The following is a 19,229-nucleotide window of genomic DNA, read 5'->3' as shown; positions in this document are numbered from 1 at the left end:
CTGCCCTTGGTAGCATCTTAAGATACTCTGGGATCTATTTCAATCTCCAAAGATAAGAGCCCAGTTTAGGAAGGACTAGAGAACCTGCAATTGTCCATGGTCCTGGGAGAGAATTAGGGAGGGATGTGGGGGATCCTACAGGAGGGGACAAGTGCATGGATCCCGGTGATTTTGTTTCTTGAGGGGATTGGACAGAATTGTGCTGGCCTTCACCATGACCTCCAGGCTCAGATCCTTTTACACTGATGTAAATACCCATCTTACTTTTCTTGTAGCTCCTTGCCTGTATCACATTGCTAGGGAAATCCATGGCCTGATGGTGTCAACCCAATGCAAGAGCAGGGAAGGAAGGAAGGAAGGAGAGAAGGAAGGAAGGAAGGAAGGAACGAACGAACGAACGAATGATGGAAAGAAAGAAAAGGACATTACGTTAATCTTCCTACATTTCTCCTTCCTTCTTTCTTCTCTTCTCAACAAGGCTCTTTTTGCTTTGTTGAGTGAAACAGCATCTCAAGGCCTTTCTCTAGCCTCTGCTAAGAGCAGATGCACAGGAAGTCAGACTGAGCTGTGGAAAACAACTAACAAAGCATGGAAAGTCTCACTATAATACACCTTTTGTTCTGTGGGGTTCCTGCCTGAAAATGAAATGTTGGTATTAGTGCAACTGGTACCAGCATCTGAGAAACAAGAAAGATTTTTTAAGATAAAAAGATAGCAGCTCTTTCTCCTAATAAAATGAATAAAATTCAAAATCTCACACAGTTTATGTTTAATAAATAGTCCAACAGTACCTTCAGATTGAAAACAAAAGATAATCCTACAAATGAGTACATGTTTTCTTTCTTTTCTCTTCTCTAGGCTTTTCCTCCAAATGCCATCACTGTATTTTTTTACTGTAGTTCAGTGACTATATTCTTCACAATAATCAAATTGGTCAGTTATCGCCTCCACCTCATGTTTGATAAAGGGGAAGTAATTCAGCAGAGACCCCCCGGAAAGAAGGAAAAGCCAAACAAAGACAAAGAGGCCAACAAGGAGCACATCACTAATCACAAAAATCAAAGGTAACATTTCTATTACTGTGTCAGTTCATAATTTAAATGTTTTAGTTAAAAATGTCTTTCATTCATTAGTTTTTGTGAATACACACCAGTATAGGCAGACACAAATCTGTACATTTTTCTTCTCTTGAACTTACACTTAAGCCTAAAATCGATACTGATAATCAGGATAGTTGAACTATGAACATGAGCTTCTGCCATGTTCTGCAGTTCATTTGCACTAGGCTTATAAGAGCGAAGTATTTTACTTCAGCATTTTTATCTTGTCATTTAAATGCTTAGTGCATGCCAGAGTATGTTCAACCTAGTTTGTTAATCTACTATTTTCAAGTAGTACTTATTCTCCCTTAAAGACAAAATTGGTAGACAGTGATGATTCCAAAATGGAATCTTGGGGACTAATACCGAGTCACTGCTCTGTTGGGTAACGTCTCTGCTCTTGTGTTTCTTGCACGGATTAGCAATAACCGGCAGATTAACCACAGCAAAAAGGAAGAGCCTCATGGGACCCTCTCCACGCCTCCCCTGCGCTGCAGCTCCAGAGGGCCGAGCGTAGCGTCTCAGCACTCATCTGGGCCACTGGTCAGTGTGTGGTTTTCTGTTCCACACTGTTCCTGTTGTCTCCTGTTGATCCTGCCTGGATGGGAAACGTGCAGGGCCACTGCATGTTCAGTACAATTCTGGTTGTCAGTACTGCCCCCATCGTGTGGCTTCCCACATCTCAGGTGTGGAAATGACCCCTGGGGCGCCCTTGGACCATGAGATAAACATCCCATCTTGTGCTGGAAACGGCCACTGGCCTCCTCTGCCGGCCGCCCCACCTGCCGGGCCTGCCGCTCTGGTCAGAAGAACCTATAGACAGACCTTGACCTCTTCCTCCGCTCTAGTCTGTCATTCATCTAAATCTCCATATTCGCAGTGTCTTCCCCTAGAATCAACTGTACCCCTCCACATCTCCACATTAAATCATGCCTGTCTGTTGGGAAGTCCATAAATCCCCTTCAGTCCAGATGAACTTTATTGGACTCTATCCACGATAGTACACAGGAGCCCCTTTTCACGTTCTTAATGATCAAAGGCCCTTTTATCACAGTACGGTGCTCTTGCGTGGGTGTCCGCCCTTACCTATATTTTGTGTTCATTTCTGCTCTCCATTTTATTAGAAGCTTAGGCACAGTGGACACTGTGTCGTCTCTTCCCCACACGCCATTTGGGAAGACAGTAACCACTGCTCCAGGCCCACTGACTGCCCAGAGATGGGCACTGAGCTGAGTAATGTATTGATTTTTGTTCTTCTGTTTGTTTAGGAGTTGCCGGCGCAGGAAACAGTGGAAGATCTCAAAGGTAAAATGTTCATTACCGCCATTTAATATTTTATCACAGCATTAGCTTCAGGGAAGTGAAAAAGCACTTTTGTAAAACAGAATGCCAGTGAATTAATTCAAAATACAAACTGTACCTAAGAAGGCATAGTTCTAGTTCAACTTCATTTCTTTCACTCTTGATTTTCATTATTTCTCATCAGAATTTGTACATCACGTCTACATCTAAATTGTAATATTTTATCGATCATATGTCATTGTACTTTCTCCAGTTTGTGTTTATTCCATGTGGCTCAGAACAACCACAGATATAAAACAGGATCAATTCACCATTGACTCTCAAGCTTTTTATTGTAGTACTTCCATTGAAAAATGGCAGAGGAAATTATTTAGCATCCCGTGGTCCACATTTCCTTCAAGTTACACATTTTGTTTCTGGGAATTTTCTTTTAAGCCCCCAGATCTTTTTTTTTACAAAGATTTCATTTTCTTATCTTCTGCTTGTCTTCTGAAAACTCAGAAAAGAGCTTTTGGAGGCCTGAATTAACTACCTCCTTTCTCTGCAATTCTATTTTTTATAGTACTACTACAAAGAGAAGTTTATGCTTATTTAAATTTTGAAAGCAGCATATAATTTTATCTTCAGTAAAACAGCTGAAATTAGCACTTGGGTCTAAATACCTGAAATTTTCTTTTTTCATCACTCAGCTAAATTCCATGAGAATAATATGTAAGGGATTTTTCAAATTCTTTTTACTACATTACTATTGCTGAAATGAAGTGAGCCTTACTTAGGTTTTAAATGTTTATTTACAGAGTTTCATGACAGTATTAGTTTATGTCCATTTACACACACATACACAGACACACACTTTTTTGTCACATTAGGCTCCTCATCCCAGATCAAGCATACTGTTGCTATTAACATTATTTTACATCCTTTCAGCATTTGTTCTGGCCCTTTTTAACTTTACCATTCTAACTGAAACAATTCCTTCCTTCCTTCCTGGTAGTAGGAATTGCAGAAGAGACTTTGCATGTATCATGAATGGAATTCTGAGTCATAACAAGTAAGATTAACAGGTGACATTTAGATCCACACCTGACTGCTAAATCCAATGTTTTTTCAACAACAGTGAACTAAAGCAAATTGTTTTTCCTAGACCAATCTCATAACGCACGATCCCAGTGTTCAGTACTTTTTGTTGTTAAAAAGTATAGTAGTCTATTGAGACATAATTCAGATGCCATGCCATTCACTCATTCAAAGTATATAAATGGATGACTTTCAGTATATTCAGAATTGTATATCCATCATCACAATTAATTTTAGAATATTTCCTTTACCTTGAAAAGACCCCCCCCACCCTGCTTAGCCACACCCCTCAATCTCCCTGTGTTCTCCAGGCCCAGGAAGCACTACTGTACTTTCTGTCTCTCTGAATTTGCCTACTCTGGACATTTCATACGGTGCGGTCTCTTGTGACTGGCTCCTTTCACTTAGCATAATGTTTCCAGGGTTTATCTGTGTTGAAGCTTTATATCCGTGCTTCCTTTCCTTTTATTGCCAAATAACATCCCATTACGTGGCTATATGAAATTTTATTTATCCATTCATCAGTTGATGAACTTTGTGTTCTTTCCCCTTTGGGGCTGTTGTAAATAATGCTTCAGTGAACATTCATTGGGCAAGTTGTTGTGTGGCCGTGTTTTCATTTTCTTGGATACCTACCTAAGAGTGGCATTGCCGGGTCAAGTAGTTACTCTGTGTTTTATCATTTGAGGATCTTCCAGATTGTTTTAGAAAGCACGTGTATCATTTTACATTCCCGGCATCAATACATGAAGGTCACGATTTCTTCATGTCTTTCACGGCATTTGCGATTTCAAACATTATATGTTTTTTTATAGCCATTCTGGTGGGTGTGAATGGAATCTCATTGTGGCTTTGATTTATGTGAACTTAGTTATTTTTGTAATGTCTAATGATGATATTGTCACCATCATTATCATGAGACAGATGTCTACTTAAGCCCTTTGCCCAGTTTTTAAAAACCTTTTTAATGTTTATTTATTTGTTTTTGGGAGAGAGAGAGAATATGAGAGAATCCCAAGAAGGCCCCCCACTGTTAGCGCAGAGCCTGACACAGGGCTCAAACTCAAACTGTTAGATCATGACCTGAGCCAAAACCAAGAGTCAGATGCTTAACTGACTGAGTCACCCAGGCACCCCTCTTTGCCCAGTTTTTATTCAGATTGCCTTCTTATAGTGACTTGTAAGAATTCTTTATATATTTTAGATACAAGTCCCTGATCAGATGTATTTGCAAATATTTTCCCCCAGTCTGTCAGTGGTCTTGTCACTTTCTTACTGGGGTCCTTTAAAACACGAAAGTTTTTAATTTTTATGAAGTCTACTTTATTGTCTTATTGTTGTTGTTGTTGTTTGGGGTTTTGGTGTCATATATAAGAAACCATTGCTGAATCCATTGCTGAAATCATGAAGATTTACTCCTGTGTTTTATTCTGAGAGTTTTTGGTTGTAGCTCTTATAATTAGGTCTGTGATCTGTTTTGAATTAATTTTTGTGTATGATATGGGGTAGGGGTCCCACTGAATTCTTTTGCATGTGTCTATTGGTGGTCCTAGGATCATTTGTTGAACAGACTATTTGTTCCCCATTAATATGTCCTGGCACTGGGCTGAAAATCAATTGACCATGTACACGTAAGGGTTTATGTTGGACTTGAATTCTATTCTTCTGGTCTACAGATCTATCATTATGCCACTGTCAGACCATCTTGATTGTAGTTACTGTGTAACAAGTTTTGAAACTGGAAACTGTGAGTCCTTTGGCTTTCCTGGTTCTGCTACATTGCCATGTGAACTATCAATTTTCTGCAAACAATACACCTGGGATATTGATAAGGATTTTATTAAATCGGTAGATTTATTTGGGGAGAATTGCCATCTTAACAATATTACATTTTCCAATCTATGAACTTGGATGTCTTTTCATTTATTGAGCTCTTCTTTGAATTCTTTTGATGATGTTTTGTAGTCTTCAGTATATAAATCTGGTACTCTTGTTAAATTGATTCCTAAGAATTTTATTTGTTAAATACTCTTATAACTGGAATTGTATTCTTAATTTTGGCTGGTTTACTGCTAGTCTATGGAAATAGAATTGATTTTTGCACATTGATTTTATATTGTACTGACTTCCTAAATGTTTATTAGTTCTAATAGTTTTTTAGTGGATTCCTTAGGATTTTCTATAAATATAATGATATCATCTGGGAATAGAGATCCTTTGCTTTTCCTTTTCCAATCTAGTTGCCTTTTATTTCTTTTTCTCGACTAATTGCCCTGTCTGCAGTTTCCAGTACAATATTTATTGGGTGGTGTGAGAATAGCTGTCTTGTTTCTGTGAGGAAATTCTCTTCTAACTTCTGTTTGTTGAATGTTTTTTATCATGAGAAAGTACTGGATTTTTGTCAAGTGTTTTTTCTGCATCTCTTGACATGATCATATAGTTTTGCCATAGTATCTTTCTTGATGTGTGTGTGTGTGTGTGTGTGTGTGTGTGTGTGTGTGTATTAGTAATATAGTATATTTTTACAGTTAAAGTGTCAAGGATAGAAAGCAAATGACTGTATTGGGTTAGATTTCATTGCTAAGCAATGTTTTGGTGGAGTCAGTTTAAGCCAACTATTTTTCTTAGTTTTCCAGGTAGGAAATTATTGTCATTTTACTCAGGGTTAAGCAGGCACTGAGGTATGATGTGCTAATGTGTCCATAAAAGACCCATTTATAGGCCATGGTATGGCTTTATTCATTTATATACAATATATAATTGTATGTCCCGGGCATCCAGCTGCTTACATCTATTTTCTTCCTGGATCAGGTGTCTAATAGTCATATTAAATGGATCACCACCCGATCTCTCAATTGATATCTCTAAATCTGTAACTCCTCTGCTTTTGCCCTTATCAGCAAACAGTCCCACCACCAATCCTGTTATCAAAGCTTTAAAGCCAAGGAGTTTTCCTTGGTTTCTCTTTCCCTCATTACCGTTAGCATGCATCCATCACCAAGTCCTGTCAGTTCTACTCCAAAACGTATTTCAGATTTATCTCTTTCTCTTCATGTCCACCACAACCGCCCTAGTCCAAGACACTGTCATTCGTCAACTGCAACAGCCTCTTCCCTGGTCTCTCCTGCAATTTTATCACACTTCACCAGAGTCTGTCCTCCATGCAGCAGGCAGGGTTATTTTTAAAATCCTCATTCAGATCATGTGCCCCTTAGAAAAACTTCTTCTGGGTTCACATTATTCTTAGCATAAAATCCATGTGCCATGCTTTGGCTTATATTTTGGACCCTGCCAGCCTTGCTGACTTCTCTTCCTCCCTCATGCTCCCTTTGCTTTCATCTCCTCCAGCTTCATGGACCTCCTATCTCTTCCTCAAACATGCCAAGCGCGTTCCCATGATAGGGTCTTTGCATTAAATCCTTATTTGCTTTAAAACCTGGGTTGTTCTTTCCTCTCATCTGGTATGTCAGGAAACGGTCCCGTCGGCTTACGAATCTGTACAATCACAATTGTGTGGTGTGGGAGGCAACGAAACAGTAAAAATGCATTATGAATGTGTTTTATAGACCCAGCCCAAGACCCCATTCCTCAGGCCCTGCCTGGTGGTTTGGATTTCTCCTGCAGTATTTTTATTCATTTTCAACAGTGCACTTGGTATTGTAGAGTCACATGGAAAGCCTCTCTGATGAGACCACTTCAAGTTGAGATCTGGATGGCAAAGCAGAGGAGCTGTACACGCAGACAGAGAGAGTAGAGGAACGTCAGGCCAGGACTCAGAGGATCTGGGCTCTAGTCCTAGATCTATCAGTAGAGTGGTGAACTTATTTCTAGACCCTTTTGTTCTTCTATTTTCATGAAAAGATATCTACTCTGTAGAATAAAATAACCTGCATAGCGTTGCTACGAAGTCAAATAATTTCCACTTCATCATCAGCCAACATTCGTGAGTGTGGATAAGATAATAGGTTGGGTCCTTTGGAGGATTCAGCGAGTATAAACTATGGTTGTTTTTCTAGAACACTGTGTAGCCCAGTTAGGAAGGTAGTTTAAATCTACATGAATACAGCTACAGTTTAAAAAGTGTAGGTTAAGTAAAGTTTAGTTCCGTAGACATTAGTTGCTTGAGGATTTCAGAAGAGAGCTCATTTCTGGTTTAGGTGATCATGGAAAGTTACATGTTGGAGGAGGGATATGAAAACAGCCTTGAATGAGGTCTCTGGTGGGTGAGGAGAAAGAACATTTCAGGTGGGAGAGATAGTTCCAGAGTTTGTACTAGAGTCAATGAAGGTCTTCTGATGACAGCAGTGTCATGATCAACTCTGTCTACCAAAGTGTCCTAGGAGGGAGGGGGTGGGCGTACATTCCCACCTGCCCCAGGCCTCCTGAGACGCAAGGCTGAATCGGCCTCTGGCAAGGATTACATGTTATATCTTAAAATGTTTCATTTTTTTCCAACATATGCCCATTTGTGTCCATAATGAGGTAATATTTTATATGACCGCAAGAGTTGTATTTATTTTTCCCCTCTAATGTTTGAGTAAGTGACAAGTTGCGTATCCTGGCTGTCCTGTGGCTTTGCAGACCCTCCCAGTAGGGCCCTGAGCCCCCAGAGAGCATTCCTCATGATGAAAGCAAAGGAACACTGAGATATTGATTGAATGACCATAAGGCTGGGCAAGAAAGAGCAATGAAAAGATTTCCCCAGGGTTTCATGCTTAAGAGGCTTAGGAAGTGTAGGGTCATTAACAGATATGGGAAGCTGGGAGGACAGAGCTCACTCAGTCACCATCGTAAGTATTGCACATACAATTTAGAAATGGGTTGAAAACTTACCAGTCACATAAGAAGCGTGAGGTTGTCATTGTCCTCAGACCAAGGCCCCAATAAGCCCAGTGCCAAGCCCTTGGTCTAGTGCTTTCCGTATCTGTCCTTCCAGATCCTCATGGCAGCCTTAAGAGGTAGGTATAATTATTCCCATTTTGCAGGTTAGAGGTTGAAGGTTAGAGCAGTGGTTCTCAACTGGGGGACTGTCCTGCTCAGGGAACATCTGACATTTTCCATTGTCATGATCGAGGGCAGAGTTGCTACTGGCATCAAGCAGGCAGAGGCCAGGGATGCTGCTAACCGTCTCACAATGCAGAGGACAGCTCCCGCTGCAAAGATTTATCAGGCCTAAAGTGTCGATATCGCCACAGTGGAGGGTTTTGGTTTAAAAAAAACTTTGTTAATGGTTATTTATTTTTGAGAATGGGGTGGTGATGGTATCCAGGAGGGAGATAGAGAGAGGGAGACACAGAATCCAAAGCAGGCTGCAGGCTCTGAGCTGTCAGCACAGAGCCCAACACGGGGCTCGAACCCACAAACCGCGAGATCATGATCCAAGCCAAAGTTAGATGCTTAACCAACTGAGCTACCCAGGCGCCCCAAGGATCTTGGTTTAGAAGGATTAAGTACCTTGCCCAAGGTAATGCAGCTAATAAGTAGCAGAGCCAGGACCTTCCTGACAAGAAGTCCCAAACACTTTGTTTCAAATCAGTTGTTTCATATCAGTCTGCCTCCCAAGGTCACAAAACAGCAAAATCTAAAAGTCTGAATTATTATTTTTAAATATGGAGATTTTAAGAACAATTTAAGAATGGAGGTGATATTTTAAAAATAAGCATCCAGCAATAGCACTATAGCCATTATCCAAAGGACACAGGAGTGCTGATGCATAGGGGCACATGTACCCCAATGTTTATAGCGGTGCTTTCAACAATAGCCAAATTACAGAAAGAGCCCAAAAGTCTGTCAGCTGACGAATGGATAAAGAAGACGTGGTTTATACACATGGTGGAATACTACATGGCAATGAGAAAGAATAAAATCTTGCCATTTGCAACATTGTGGATGGAACTGGAGGGTATTATGCTGAGTGAAATGAGTCAGTCAACGAAAGACAAACACCATGTTTTTCACTGATATGTAGAATTTGGAAACTTAACAGAAGACCTTAGGGGAAGGGAAGAGGAAACAATAGTTTCAAACAGAGAGGGAGGGAGTCAAACCATAAGAGACTCTTTAATACAGAGGACAAACTGAGGTTGATGAGGGGTGGGGGAGAGGGGAGAGTGGGGGTTGGGCACTGAGGAGGGCACTTGTTGGGAGGAGCACTGGGTGTTGCATGGAAGCGATGAATCATGGGAATCTACTGCCAAAGCCAAGAGCACACTGTACACACTGTATGTTAGCCAACTTGACAATAAATTATATTTAAAAAAGTAAAAAAAAAAAAAAGTAAGCATCCAATCACATTGGTTGCTAGTGCTGCTTTTCGCTTTGCATGATGAGGTCTTGCCCCGGGACAGCATTCACCTGTTTCGGGAGCTAAGCAAGTACCTGTGGTTTATTTCAGGCGTCATTCTCTCAGAAGACCAACCTGTCGTCCCTGTGTCATCTACCTCACCTGGTGTCAGAACGGAAAGCTCACCTGCCTGTAAAGCGTGTGCTGTGCCGGAGACCGTGACCCCGCCGGCCATACCCACAAAACCAGCTGTGGCAGGAAGTCGAACCGGCGATCAGGGGAAGGAGAGGGGAGGCAAGGGGCCGACCCCGATGCGCCACCCATCCGAGGGTGGATTAGCAGAGAAAGAAGCCTTGAGGAAGTTGCCACACTTGTCTCTGTCTCAGTATGACTTACTAGAAACCGATGTCTCTGTCCAGCCCTGGGGGAGTGAGGCTTCAGTCCTCAGTGCAGAACCTGAAAATTACGCCCCGGGCTCCTTAAGGGAAGGGTTGCAGAGCAAGTCCCCTCCGGAAAGCCTGAGCAGTAGCTGCCCTCAGTGCGACACCGTCATAGCCAGACCTGCACCTGCACCGGCTTCCCGGGACGCCTCCCGACAGGTGGACCCACCCTTGAACCAGGAAGTGGACTACTCGGAGAGTGAGGTCGCTGTCACTCTCATTGATACTTCTCAACCCGGAGACCCTCTAAGTCTGCATGAACCCATTAAAATTGTCATCACCATGAGCAGCACCCAGAACTCCATGACAGACCTGGACAGCTCGCTCCACCTGAAGGTAATCGGCACTGAGAGCGCCAGGGTAAAGTCTGACGCTGAACCGGCTGCCCCAGGGGTGGCCGGTCCTCCCCACGCTGAGCAGATAAAGATTCCTGTCATCACGCTGGAGCTCTCTGAGGACGGGGCAGGAGGCGCGATGTGTCCCGACGGCAGTGGAGGTGACAGGACTCCCGAGAGATTGATGGTGGAGACATCATCCAATCAGTGTTCTGGCTATGAATCTGGGGAAGGGGGAAACGCCACAAAGGATGGCAGCCCTTCCTCCACAGGAGACCGCCGTGAAACAACCCCCCCATTCACACCTCACATGGCCCCTGAGTCTGAGGGGGCAAAGGAAGGCCAGGCTAACCTTGACCCATCATCTTGTAAAACCAGCCATGAAAAGAGACACACCCGAGTTCTCAGTGTGGACAGCGGGACAGATGTCTTCTTGAGCAAGAGTTCCGCAGAAATTATTAGCGATAAAGAAAAAACAATGCCAACTTCCAAATCTGACCTAGAGGCTAAGGAAGGACAAATACCAAATGAATCCAACTTCCTGGAATTTGTCTCCCTATTAGAATCAATCAATACTTCCAAGCAGGTGGCATCCAACCAAAGGAATGGCTCAGTGGAGCAGAACAAAGACACTGGACCTCTTGAAGGTACGATTCCACAGCATGTCTGTCGTGATGCACAGAAGGCAGTACATGTGTTGATTACCTTCTGTGATTTGGTTTTGCAAATGGCGGGATATTGGGCTGTTGCTGCTGGGCGTTATTGATCATTGCTGAATGTGCCAATACTAAACTGTGTGCTGAGCATATATTAACACAGGCTTACTCCAGCAGGAACTCTTAGGCGTAGGAATGAATGTTTGGCTTCCCTAGAAGGCCACAATATTTACTTCCAAGGAAATAAGCAATTATGTTTTATCACTGGAACAAAAACTCACAATAGATTTTTCTCTATAGAATAGATGCATTCTGGGAAAGCTGATTGTAAAGTACATTTCTGGGAGATGAATCCACGTTTCTGGTGAATTCCATTATAAAATCCTGTAAGCAAGACTCTTTAAGTATCCCAGTTTGTAAACATAATTATAACAAACACAGAACTCTTAATTTATGTCAAGCATTGTCCTAAGCATGTCACGTGTATTAACAAGGATGACCACACATTGTCGTCTGCCCCAGAGGTGCCCCATTTATGCTTATTTTGCCATCAAAATTAGTAATAGCACCACCTTTCACTCTCAAAAGTGTTCCCGGCTTGAATAAATTATACAGTCACTCTCATCTTTACTCATTTACTTCTCATATAGCCTTATTTAATTAGCCACATGTGCTACTGGCTACCATATTGGATACTGTACCCTGTACCCGTGTGTCTTCCCGGGAAGTGTTGTGTATGGTGGACAGAGCCTTTGCTTTAGGACCTCAGAGCCCAGGGGCAAAGTTTTGGTTTTGCAGTACCAGCTGGGTGAGATTGGACAACTTACCAAATCCACCTGAGTCACAATTTCTTCAATAAGGCAGAAGTAACAATATATTATAGATTTACTGTAAGGATTCAGTTAGGAAAATAGGTGAAAAGTCTTCTTCCATGATCAATTTCGGCCTTTTATTCTCATTTTCCCCTCAGGCCACATGTCAGATTTATTTGACTTGTCTACTTAAGTTTCTGTTCTTAAATTTGTCAGCCAACCACATTCAATCTGAACCATATTAAATGGGAAATCTAGAGGTGTACAAAGAAATGATGCTACGGGGTGTTCTATGGAAAGGAAGAGGCTTGTTTTCAGGAATCTGCAGATGAGGCAGGGACTGGGGAGGTGGAGTGGATTATTTACCTCTTCCAGGAAAGGACAGAGGTTTTTAATTGAAGGATGAAAGAGAAGGAGGTAAGTCTTTTAGTTCTTGGAAGGTAAGAACTAAAGGTGGCAGATTAGGTGCTGTTTCACTTATGTCTTGGAGATCGGTAATATCTTCTTGCTCCTCTATCACTACATAATAACTTGTTATGTGCTGTTATCTAAAAACCCAATTTCTTGTATATGCTGTATGTTAGCCAACTTGGCAATAAATTATCTTAAAAAAAGAAAACCAATTTCAGAGTAGATTTCTAAAACACGAGAGTGTTTAATGATACCAGCAGCGTAGGCAATGCACCCTCATCATCTTTCACCTGCTTGATAGTGGAACAGTGCTTGAGCTTTCCATGATTGCAGCAAGATACATGATTTCCCAGTTCTCCCTATGATGCTCTCATTTCCAACCCAGCCCGTCCCCTCAAAGGATTATCTTCAGGGCTTGGGTATATCCCAAGGTTCAAGGCTATGGAAAACCACACGTGTATCAAAAGCCTTCTAAAACCATGTTTTTGTTTTGCTTTGGTGCAGCTTGATTTAACTTTGTGGAAATAAACAAAGACCACTCAAATGAGGAGAGGCAAAGGCTATTATTCAGAGCCTGCTATGGCAAGGGAGCCAGCCAGCCTTACCTGTGTTTTGGCAGAGACTCAAAGGCAGGTGGAGGAGTGGCAAAGCTTTGAAACGGAGGAAAGGAAGGCTTCAGGAGTGCTCTGACTGGAGGCTGGGGACCTACAGGCCAATCACAGCATCCCGTGTGACTGGTACAGGAAACGGGGACAAAAGTTAGGGAAGCTCTCAGTAATTAATCAAGTCCTGGCCATTTTGGGCTGATTCTTACAGAGGTTATCATTTGGCTTCCTGAACTGTTTGCTAGAAATAATCCTCCGACTTCCTACACGTCTGACTTGCCCATAGTATGTTGACTCCCTGGGCTGGTTGCTGTAGATTGTGAGTCAGAGCTCTATTTATATATATATATTTTGTGTGGCCACCACCTATTTTATATACAATCTCTTCTAGAATTTTGAAGGAAATCATCATAAATGATCCTTTTTGAAGAATTATCCAAAGCATGGAAAAATGGAAACAAGCTAAATTTACAACAATAGGGCTCTGGTTCAATAAATTATGGTGTATCAATGTAATATTACAGAACTACCATTTTTAGATTGTATAGAAGAAGATCTGATGTCATTAAGTATTTATGATACTTTAACACAAATATAACAGTTATAAAATTGTATCTGATTACAACTTAATTTTTGTAAAAAAAAAAAAGGTATATGCCTAGGAGAAAAGACAGGCATGGTGTGTATGTATCAAATTGGCTCCTGTATCATCATGATAGGGTTAAGAGTGATTTAAAATTTTTTCTTTTCTCTAGTTTTAGTTATATACAATTCATATGCACTGTTTTTATAGACAGAAACTTCCCATGAATGTGTTATTTTAAAGGGAAAAAGGAAAACAAATAGTCTATATGTTGACATATGCAATGTACCCATTTAAGAGAAGGAGAGGCTAAAATATGAGAAAGAGACATGAATAAATAGGAGAAAGATAGCATGAAGGGGTAGGTAGAGCGGTCTGTATTTGCCTTCTGCCATTTTGTATGTGATATGATCACTGGCTAACACTGCTTGTTATGATAGCACTTTCTCACTAACGGGTTTCCTGAAAACTGAAAACTTATCTCTTGACAAGCTATCAAATGAAAGGCAAACATTTTTGGATCCAAGAAATTCTAATGGTAGTTTCACAGATGTGCAGGGAATGTTTATCTAGAGGACCCACATAGAAGCCGGCAATGTTTCTCTGATTGCCTGGAGGCTGAAGATGAAAAACGGTGTTCTATACATAATCGTGTGATTCATACTCAGGGGAGCTAATATAAGTTTACTTTTTGAGGGCCCGTGCAGATCTTGGTGGCATGTCTCATGGGTTCAAAACACTCACTTGTGTTCTTCTCTTAGACAACAGTTTACTCAGAAGAACATAACTCTTGGTATCTTTGGTCTTGGGAATACAGTGGTCATTATAACCCTAGAAGTGGCTGTTGGGGTGTATCCTCAGACAAGGAAGGGCTGACCCTCAGGGGCGGATTCCGTGGTGCATCACGGTATAAGCCAAGACTCTTATTTGGTCAGTTGTTTAAAGAGGACTGCAAAAACTCAAAGAACCTATTCGTACCTCTTGGCTTTGGCATTCTTCTTCGTGTTCAATTATTCTTGGGGCAAGGAGCAGGTGCAGTATCTCACTGTGTCTGCCAAGTATATAGTTCAAAGTCAGCTCTAATGAATATCCACCTTAGGAAGGGACTACGTCCACCTTTACCTTGAAAATTTAGATGTGGAGAATGAGTGAGAAGGAATGATTGATAAGATTATAAAGTGGCAAATGGGACCTTGCTCCAAAATAGCCAGGTTTGTTTATGTAATTATTTTTTCCTCTGATGCTGTCCATTTATGAGTTATGAACCTTTCAGGCCCAAGTAATCTCAATGGGTGACTTTCAACTCGCTGAGCCAGTGGTCACAGGGTTTATTTCAAGGGAATCCCTGAGCCTCGAGTAGATGATGTCCATAGGTATCTAAATCACCTCTCTAACATATAAACATTTCTCTTTTTCAATACTTGGGCACTGTCATAATTAGTAAAATTAAAATTTGTTTAAACACATTCTGAATTCATAGGAGCTATGCAGATTTTCTGTCTATTCTTGTTTCAGTTTTGGTAACTTATTTCCAAGAGGTTTCACATTAATGTCTTGTTGAACATTATGTGAACACATAAAATGGTGTTTTTCAGATAACTGCTCCCAGGAGAAAAGGGAGGAAATCCAGGAAAGTGAAAAGCCTAACGGACACAGTTCCAAACAAGGAAAACCAGACGTGCAAAGTCAAGACCACACTAGCACCAGCCCCGTGTTCACTGAGCCTGCCAAGATCACAACCCTGTGAGTGTAACTTACTTACTTAGCTTCATGTTGGTGCAAAGTGTGAAGCAACCTCCATTAGTGGCTGCTTCTTTTAATGGTTTGTTAAGGATAAAGAGGAGTTCCTAACAGTTTTTGAAACTTTTATATATGTTAAGTTTCCAGGGCAATAGACAAAGACAAATAATCTACAGGGTAACTTCCCAGCAAGATAGTTCTGTCTTGCAAGTCATCAGTGGGCCTGAAACATCTGTGCAAGAAGAGATGTCTGTGGATGCTATGCATGTCTTCATTGATGAACATGGTAAGTCTTTAGAGCTCGTTACTAACAGGGAGGAAGGGATAAAGCTGGTGGCTTTCTCATGCCCATGTGGTCTCTTAGCCTCAGCTCTAGACTTTGGAACAGGAAGACTTAGTCCTACGGTGGCTCACATATAATGTTCTCAGAGCAGAGCGTTCTCCTTCCTGCCTCAGGGCCTTTGCACATAGCATGACCCTGTGCTGGCAATGTGCTGTTTATCGTTCATATCTTAATTCTAAAGAAAGCTCTTGAGGGAAACCTTTTCTGGACTCCCCAGGCTTGGTCAGATTCCTTTGCTCTCTGCTCTCAACACCCTGTCCTTTTTCTTCTTTGATACAATTATAATGTCTAATTATAAATTGACCTATAAAATTTGATTAATGGTATTTTCCCCCTCACAACTGTGAACTTTAGGAAAGCAGTGCCTAGTATCTAGTAAATATTTCCTGGATGTATGTTGAAAATATGACCTTGATATGTATGTTTAGTGTTTTGTTATAAAAAGGATTTAAAATAGAGAAAGAAAGAAAAAATAAAGAGAAGGAAGGAAGAGAGGGAAGAAAGAAAGGAAGGGAAGGTAGGGAAGGGGAGGGGAGGAAAGGAGGAAGGAAGGAATATTAAGTGGCACGCTGAAAGTTCTGTAGATAAGTGATATAGGTCCTTGTTTTTGAGGATGGGTTTTTGGCTTAAGACATCAATTAATGTTTTTTATACATCAGGTAATGTTTGTTATTTTACTCTCAAAAGGATCCTGGTTTGGATAATAAATTCTATGGTTACCCTATCCATAGATCAGTCTTTTGTGGTCTGAAGTGTTTTGCGTCTGCAGACTTAGAAGAAGCCTTTTACACTATGAAGAACAACATTAACACTTCTATCAGAGCCTCCAGGGGGGCTGTGGTCTTCCTTCTCCTTGTATCTCTTGGTGGGAGGAACCTTCGGGTGAGGTCCTGTCCTTCTGTCTCCATTCCAGCTGCTGCTAACACACTTAATTACGCTCCGGTGTCACCTGAAGAAGGTACTCCTCAAACCTATTCTGGGGAGAGACCATTTACATTTACAAAGTGAACTGATTTTCACACCTCAGTCCCCGGAACCTCTTTAGCAGACTAATGTAACCCTGCAAATTAATTCCAGCTCTCGCTGTTCCTCATTACCAGGCTGACACAGCAGTCAGTGCTCTGTGCCAGGGCTCGTCTGCGAATCCGAGGTGGGGATGGTCTCGGGCACTCCGCCAGTCACATCCACACACGTGATAAGCCTCTTTTAGCACGTGGTACAAAGGCACATGGGCCTGGCATATTCCATCACGCTGACACGTGATGAAAACGTATGAAACAGGGAGCTGAAGACAGTTGCCCTCGAACAGCAGAGCTTTGAACCGCAGTGGTCCACTTACACACGTCTTTTGCTGTTGTTGTTTGTTTTCTTTGTTTTTTGTTTTTTGTTTTTGTTTTTGGATAAATACAGTGCAGTACCATAAATGTATTTTCTCTTCCTTATGATGTTCTTAATGACATTGTCTTTTCTCTGGCTTACTTTATTATAAGAATACAATATATAAAACATAGGACATTCAAAATGTGTGTTAATTGACTTTATGTTATGGGTAAGGCTTTCCTTGTTAATTAGTAGTTGAGTTTTTGGGGGAATCAGAGTTGTAAGTGACTTCCAACTGCGTGGGTGGTCTGTGCCCCCATCCTCTGAGTTGTCCGAGGGTCAAATGTATATAAAGGTGAATTAAGAGATTGTGCAAATTAATTGATCAGAAGCAATTAATTAATAGGTAACTGAGGCAAACTTGTCTGAGCATACTATTAGAGAGGTATGTCAAGAAGGTTTTTTTAGTTACACATTCTGTGGAAAAATACAAAGAATGGACCTAGATTACCAACAGTTATTATTAAAACAGTCCAAAATGAGTTCCTTGTAACTCGAAAAATATATAAGCTGAAATGATCATATACAAATAATTGTCTGATACTCCTTTCTGAAATTTTATGATTTTCTAGGGGAAATTAGATCCTGTTATTTGAAGTCTGGAAATCAGAAAGAAGGCCCTTTGCAGCATCAGCCATCAAATTGTGACAGCTGCTCTCGTGCTAGGTAAGTGGAGTTCTGGTTTCAGGTTTGGGAGCACTTGCCTTGCTGGGAGGCATGTAAATTAGTTTGACTGCAAATGAAGTGAGGATCCTGGTATAGAATGAATGTGTTAATCTGTTGGTAGGTGTCAAAGCATGTGGCTTTTGTGTGCAAGAAAAAGAAACTCTGAAAAAATAAAAAATAAACAGAGTCATTTTTGCAGTGGCCACGTCCGTACAAAAATGAATATAACGTGTAAATATCAAGAGAGAGGAGCCCTGTGCAAGCAACAGTGCCCCCTCTGGCAGGACACTGGTATAGCACAAGAACTCCATCTTAGATTTGTCCTGAGGAATGAACCAGAAACGTAGTCCTCACCCTCAGTAATGAAGGCAAGCTCTTTCGTAGGTAGATAATCTAAACATCTTTCCTATTTTCTTCCTTCATAATGTATCCAACAACTTCCTAAATTATGTTCTAAATTACATTACTTAAGTCTGATACTGAGTTAGCTTGTGCATCTAGAACATACCTGGATTCACAGGTGAGCTGTAAACTTTGCTGGCGGGCGGAATTCATGGTTCATTCTGGACTTCAAGATTCGATGAGAAGAATTCACATGGACACACCTCAGTTGCCTGCTCTTTAGTGTGGAAGAACCTTTTACACGTCTGCTCCTTTAGAACGGTGTGTGAAGATTCATGGGAGTCCTTTGTGGTGTGATTAGAAAGCCTTAGGCTTCACGCCTGGGGAGTCCAAAGGGAGTTGCAGGAATGTAACTCCAGAGCCTGTGTTCGGTGCTCCTTCCCAGGGGCCAAGTCTCCTGCACGGGTGTGCCTGGCAGACCGAAGGAGGAGCTTCACGGGGGCCTAGAAGAAAGTCTGTCTTTCTTGTGCTCTGGTGTCCAGGTGGAATTTTGCTGTGTCCCAGCCCTTTAGGGTGTTTGCCACTGCCGTGGAAGAACGCTGGTGTCAGCCTTCCGGAGTCGACGGGGGCTGTAGGTGGCGGCTCTCCCAGGCCACACTGTCCCCACTGGACCCCGGCCCCGAGGCTGCCTGCTGTGCCCAGGGCCACTCCTGCAGGGACAGGCCTGTTCTCCGATGAGGTTTTTTGGGGATGATAGTGGGGTTCGTGGGGTATGGAGCCAACGACCAGGCAAGAATTCTTGAAGACGCCTTTGGTGCAAAAAGGTGATGTCACAAAAGCACGGGGACAGGACCGTGGGCAGGAAGAGCTGCCCCGGGACTGTGAGGAGAGACTGGTTATACACTATGGGGGTGGGGGGAGGGAAAGTCCAGGGGAAGTTTCCAGCGAGATTTTCATGTGCTAAGGACTCACAGGCTGCTGGAGGCCTCGCTGTTGTCAGGCTAAGGTGGTTTTTCCCCAGCAAAGCATTAGCAGTAAGACAGGAGGGCGTTCAGAGAAACGCTGTACTCTGCCTGCCTCAGGCATTTGTCAGTGGGCGCAGGTTATAAGGAAATTTAGTTCTATCTGCCGTTTCCTTCTGCCTTTGTTTCCCA

General features: G+C 41.9%; 1 protein-coding gene across 1 annotated transcript in view; it reads left to right on the top strand.

Annotated features, from left to right (window-relative positions):
• PCNX2 (pecanex 2) overlaps positions 1-19,229 on the top strand; it is a 292,774-nt gene that overhangs the window by 22,750 nt on the left and 250,795 nt on the right. Inside the window, exons 3-9 of the mRNA XM_029919353.1 lie at positions 859-1,064; positions 1,523-1,643; positions 2,369-2,405; positions 9,874-11,184; positions 15,200-15,347; positions 15,485-15,630; positions 17,640-17,733. Of these exons, the coding sequence (XP_029775213.1) occupies positions 859-1,064; positions 1,523-1,643; positions 2,369-2,405; positions 9,874-11,184; positions 15,200-15,347; positions 15,485-15,630; positions 17,640-17,733 (2,063 nt within the window). The remainder of the gene's footprint in view (positions 1-858; positions 1,065-1,522; positions 1,644-2,368; positions 2,406-9,873; positions 11,185-15,199; positions 15,348-15,484; positions 15,631-17,639; positions 17,734-19,229) is intronic.

This window comes from Suricata suricatta, chromosome 2 (assembly GCF_006229205.1).
Source record: "Suricata suricatta isolate VVHF042 chromosome 2, meerkat_22Aug2017_6uvM2_HiC, whole genome shotgun sequence".
NCBI classification, from domain to species: Eukaryota; Metazoa; Chordata; class Mammalia; order Carnivora; family Herpestidae; genus Suricata; species Suricata suricatta.
This window is presented reverse-complemented; position numbering and strand designations above follow the sequence as displayed.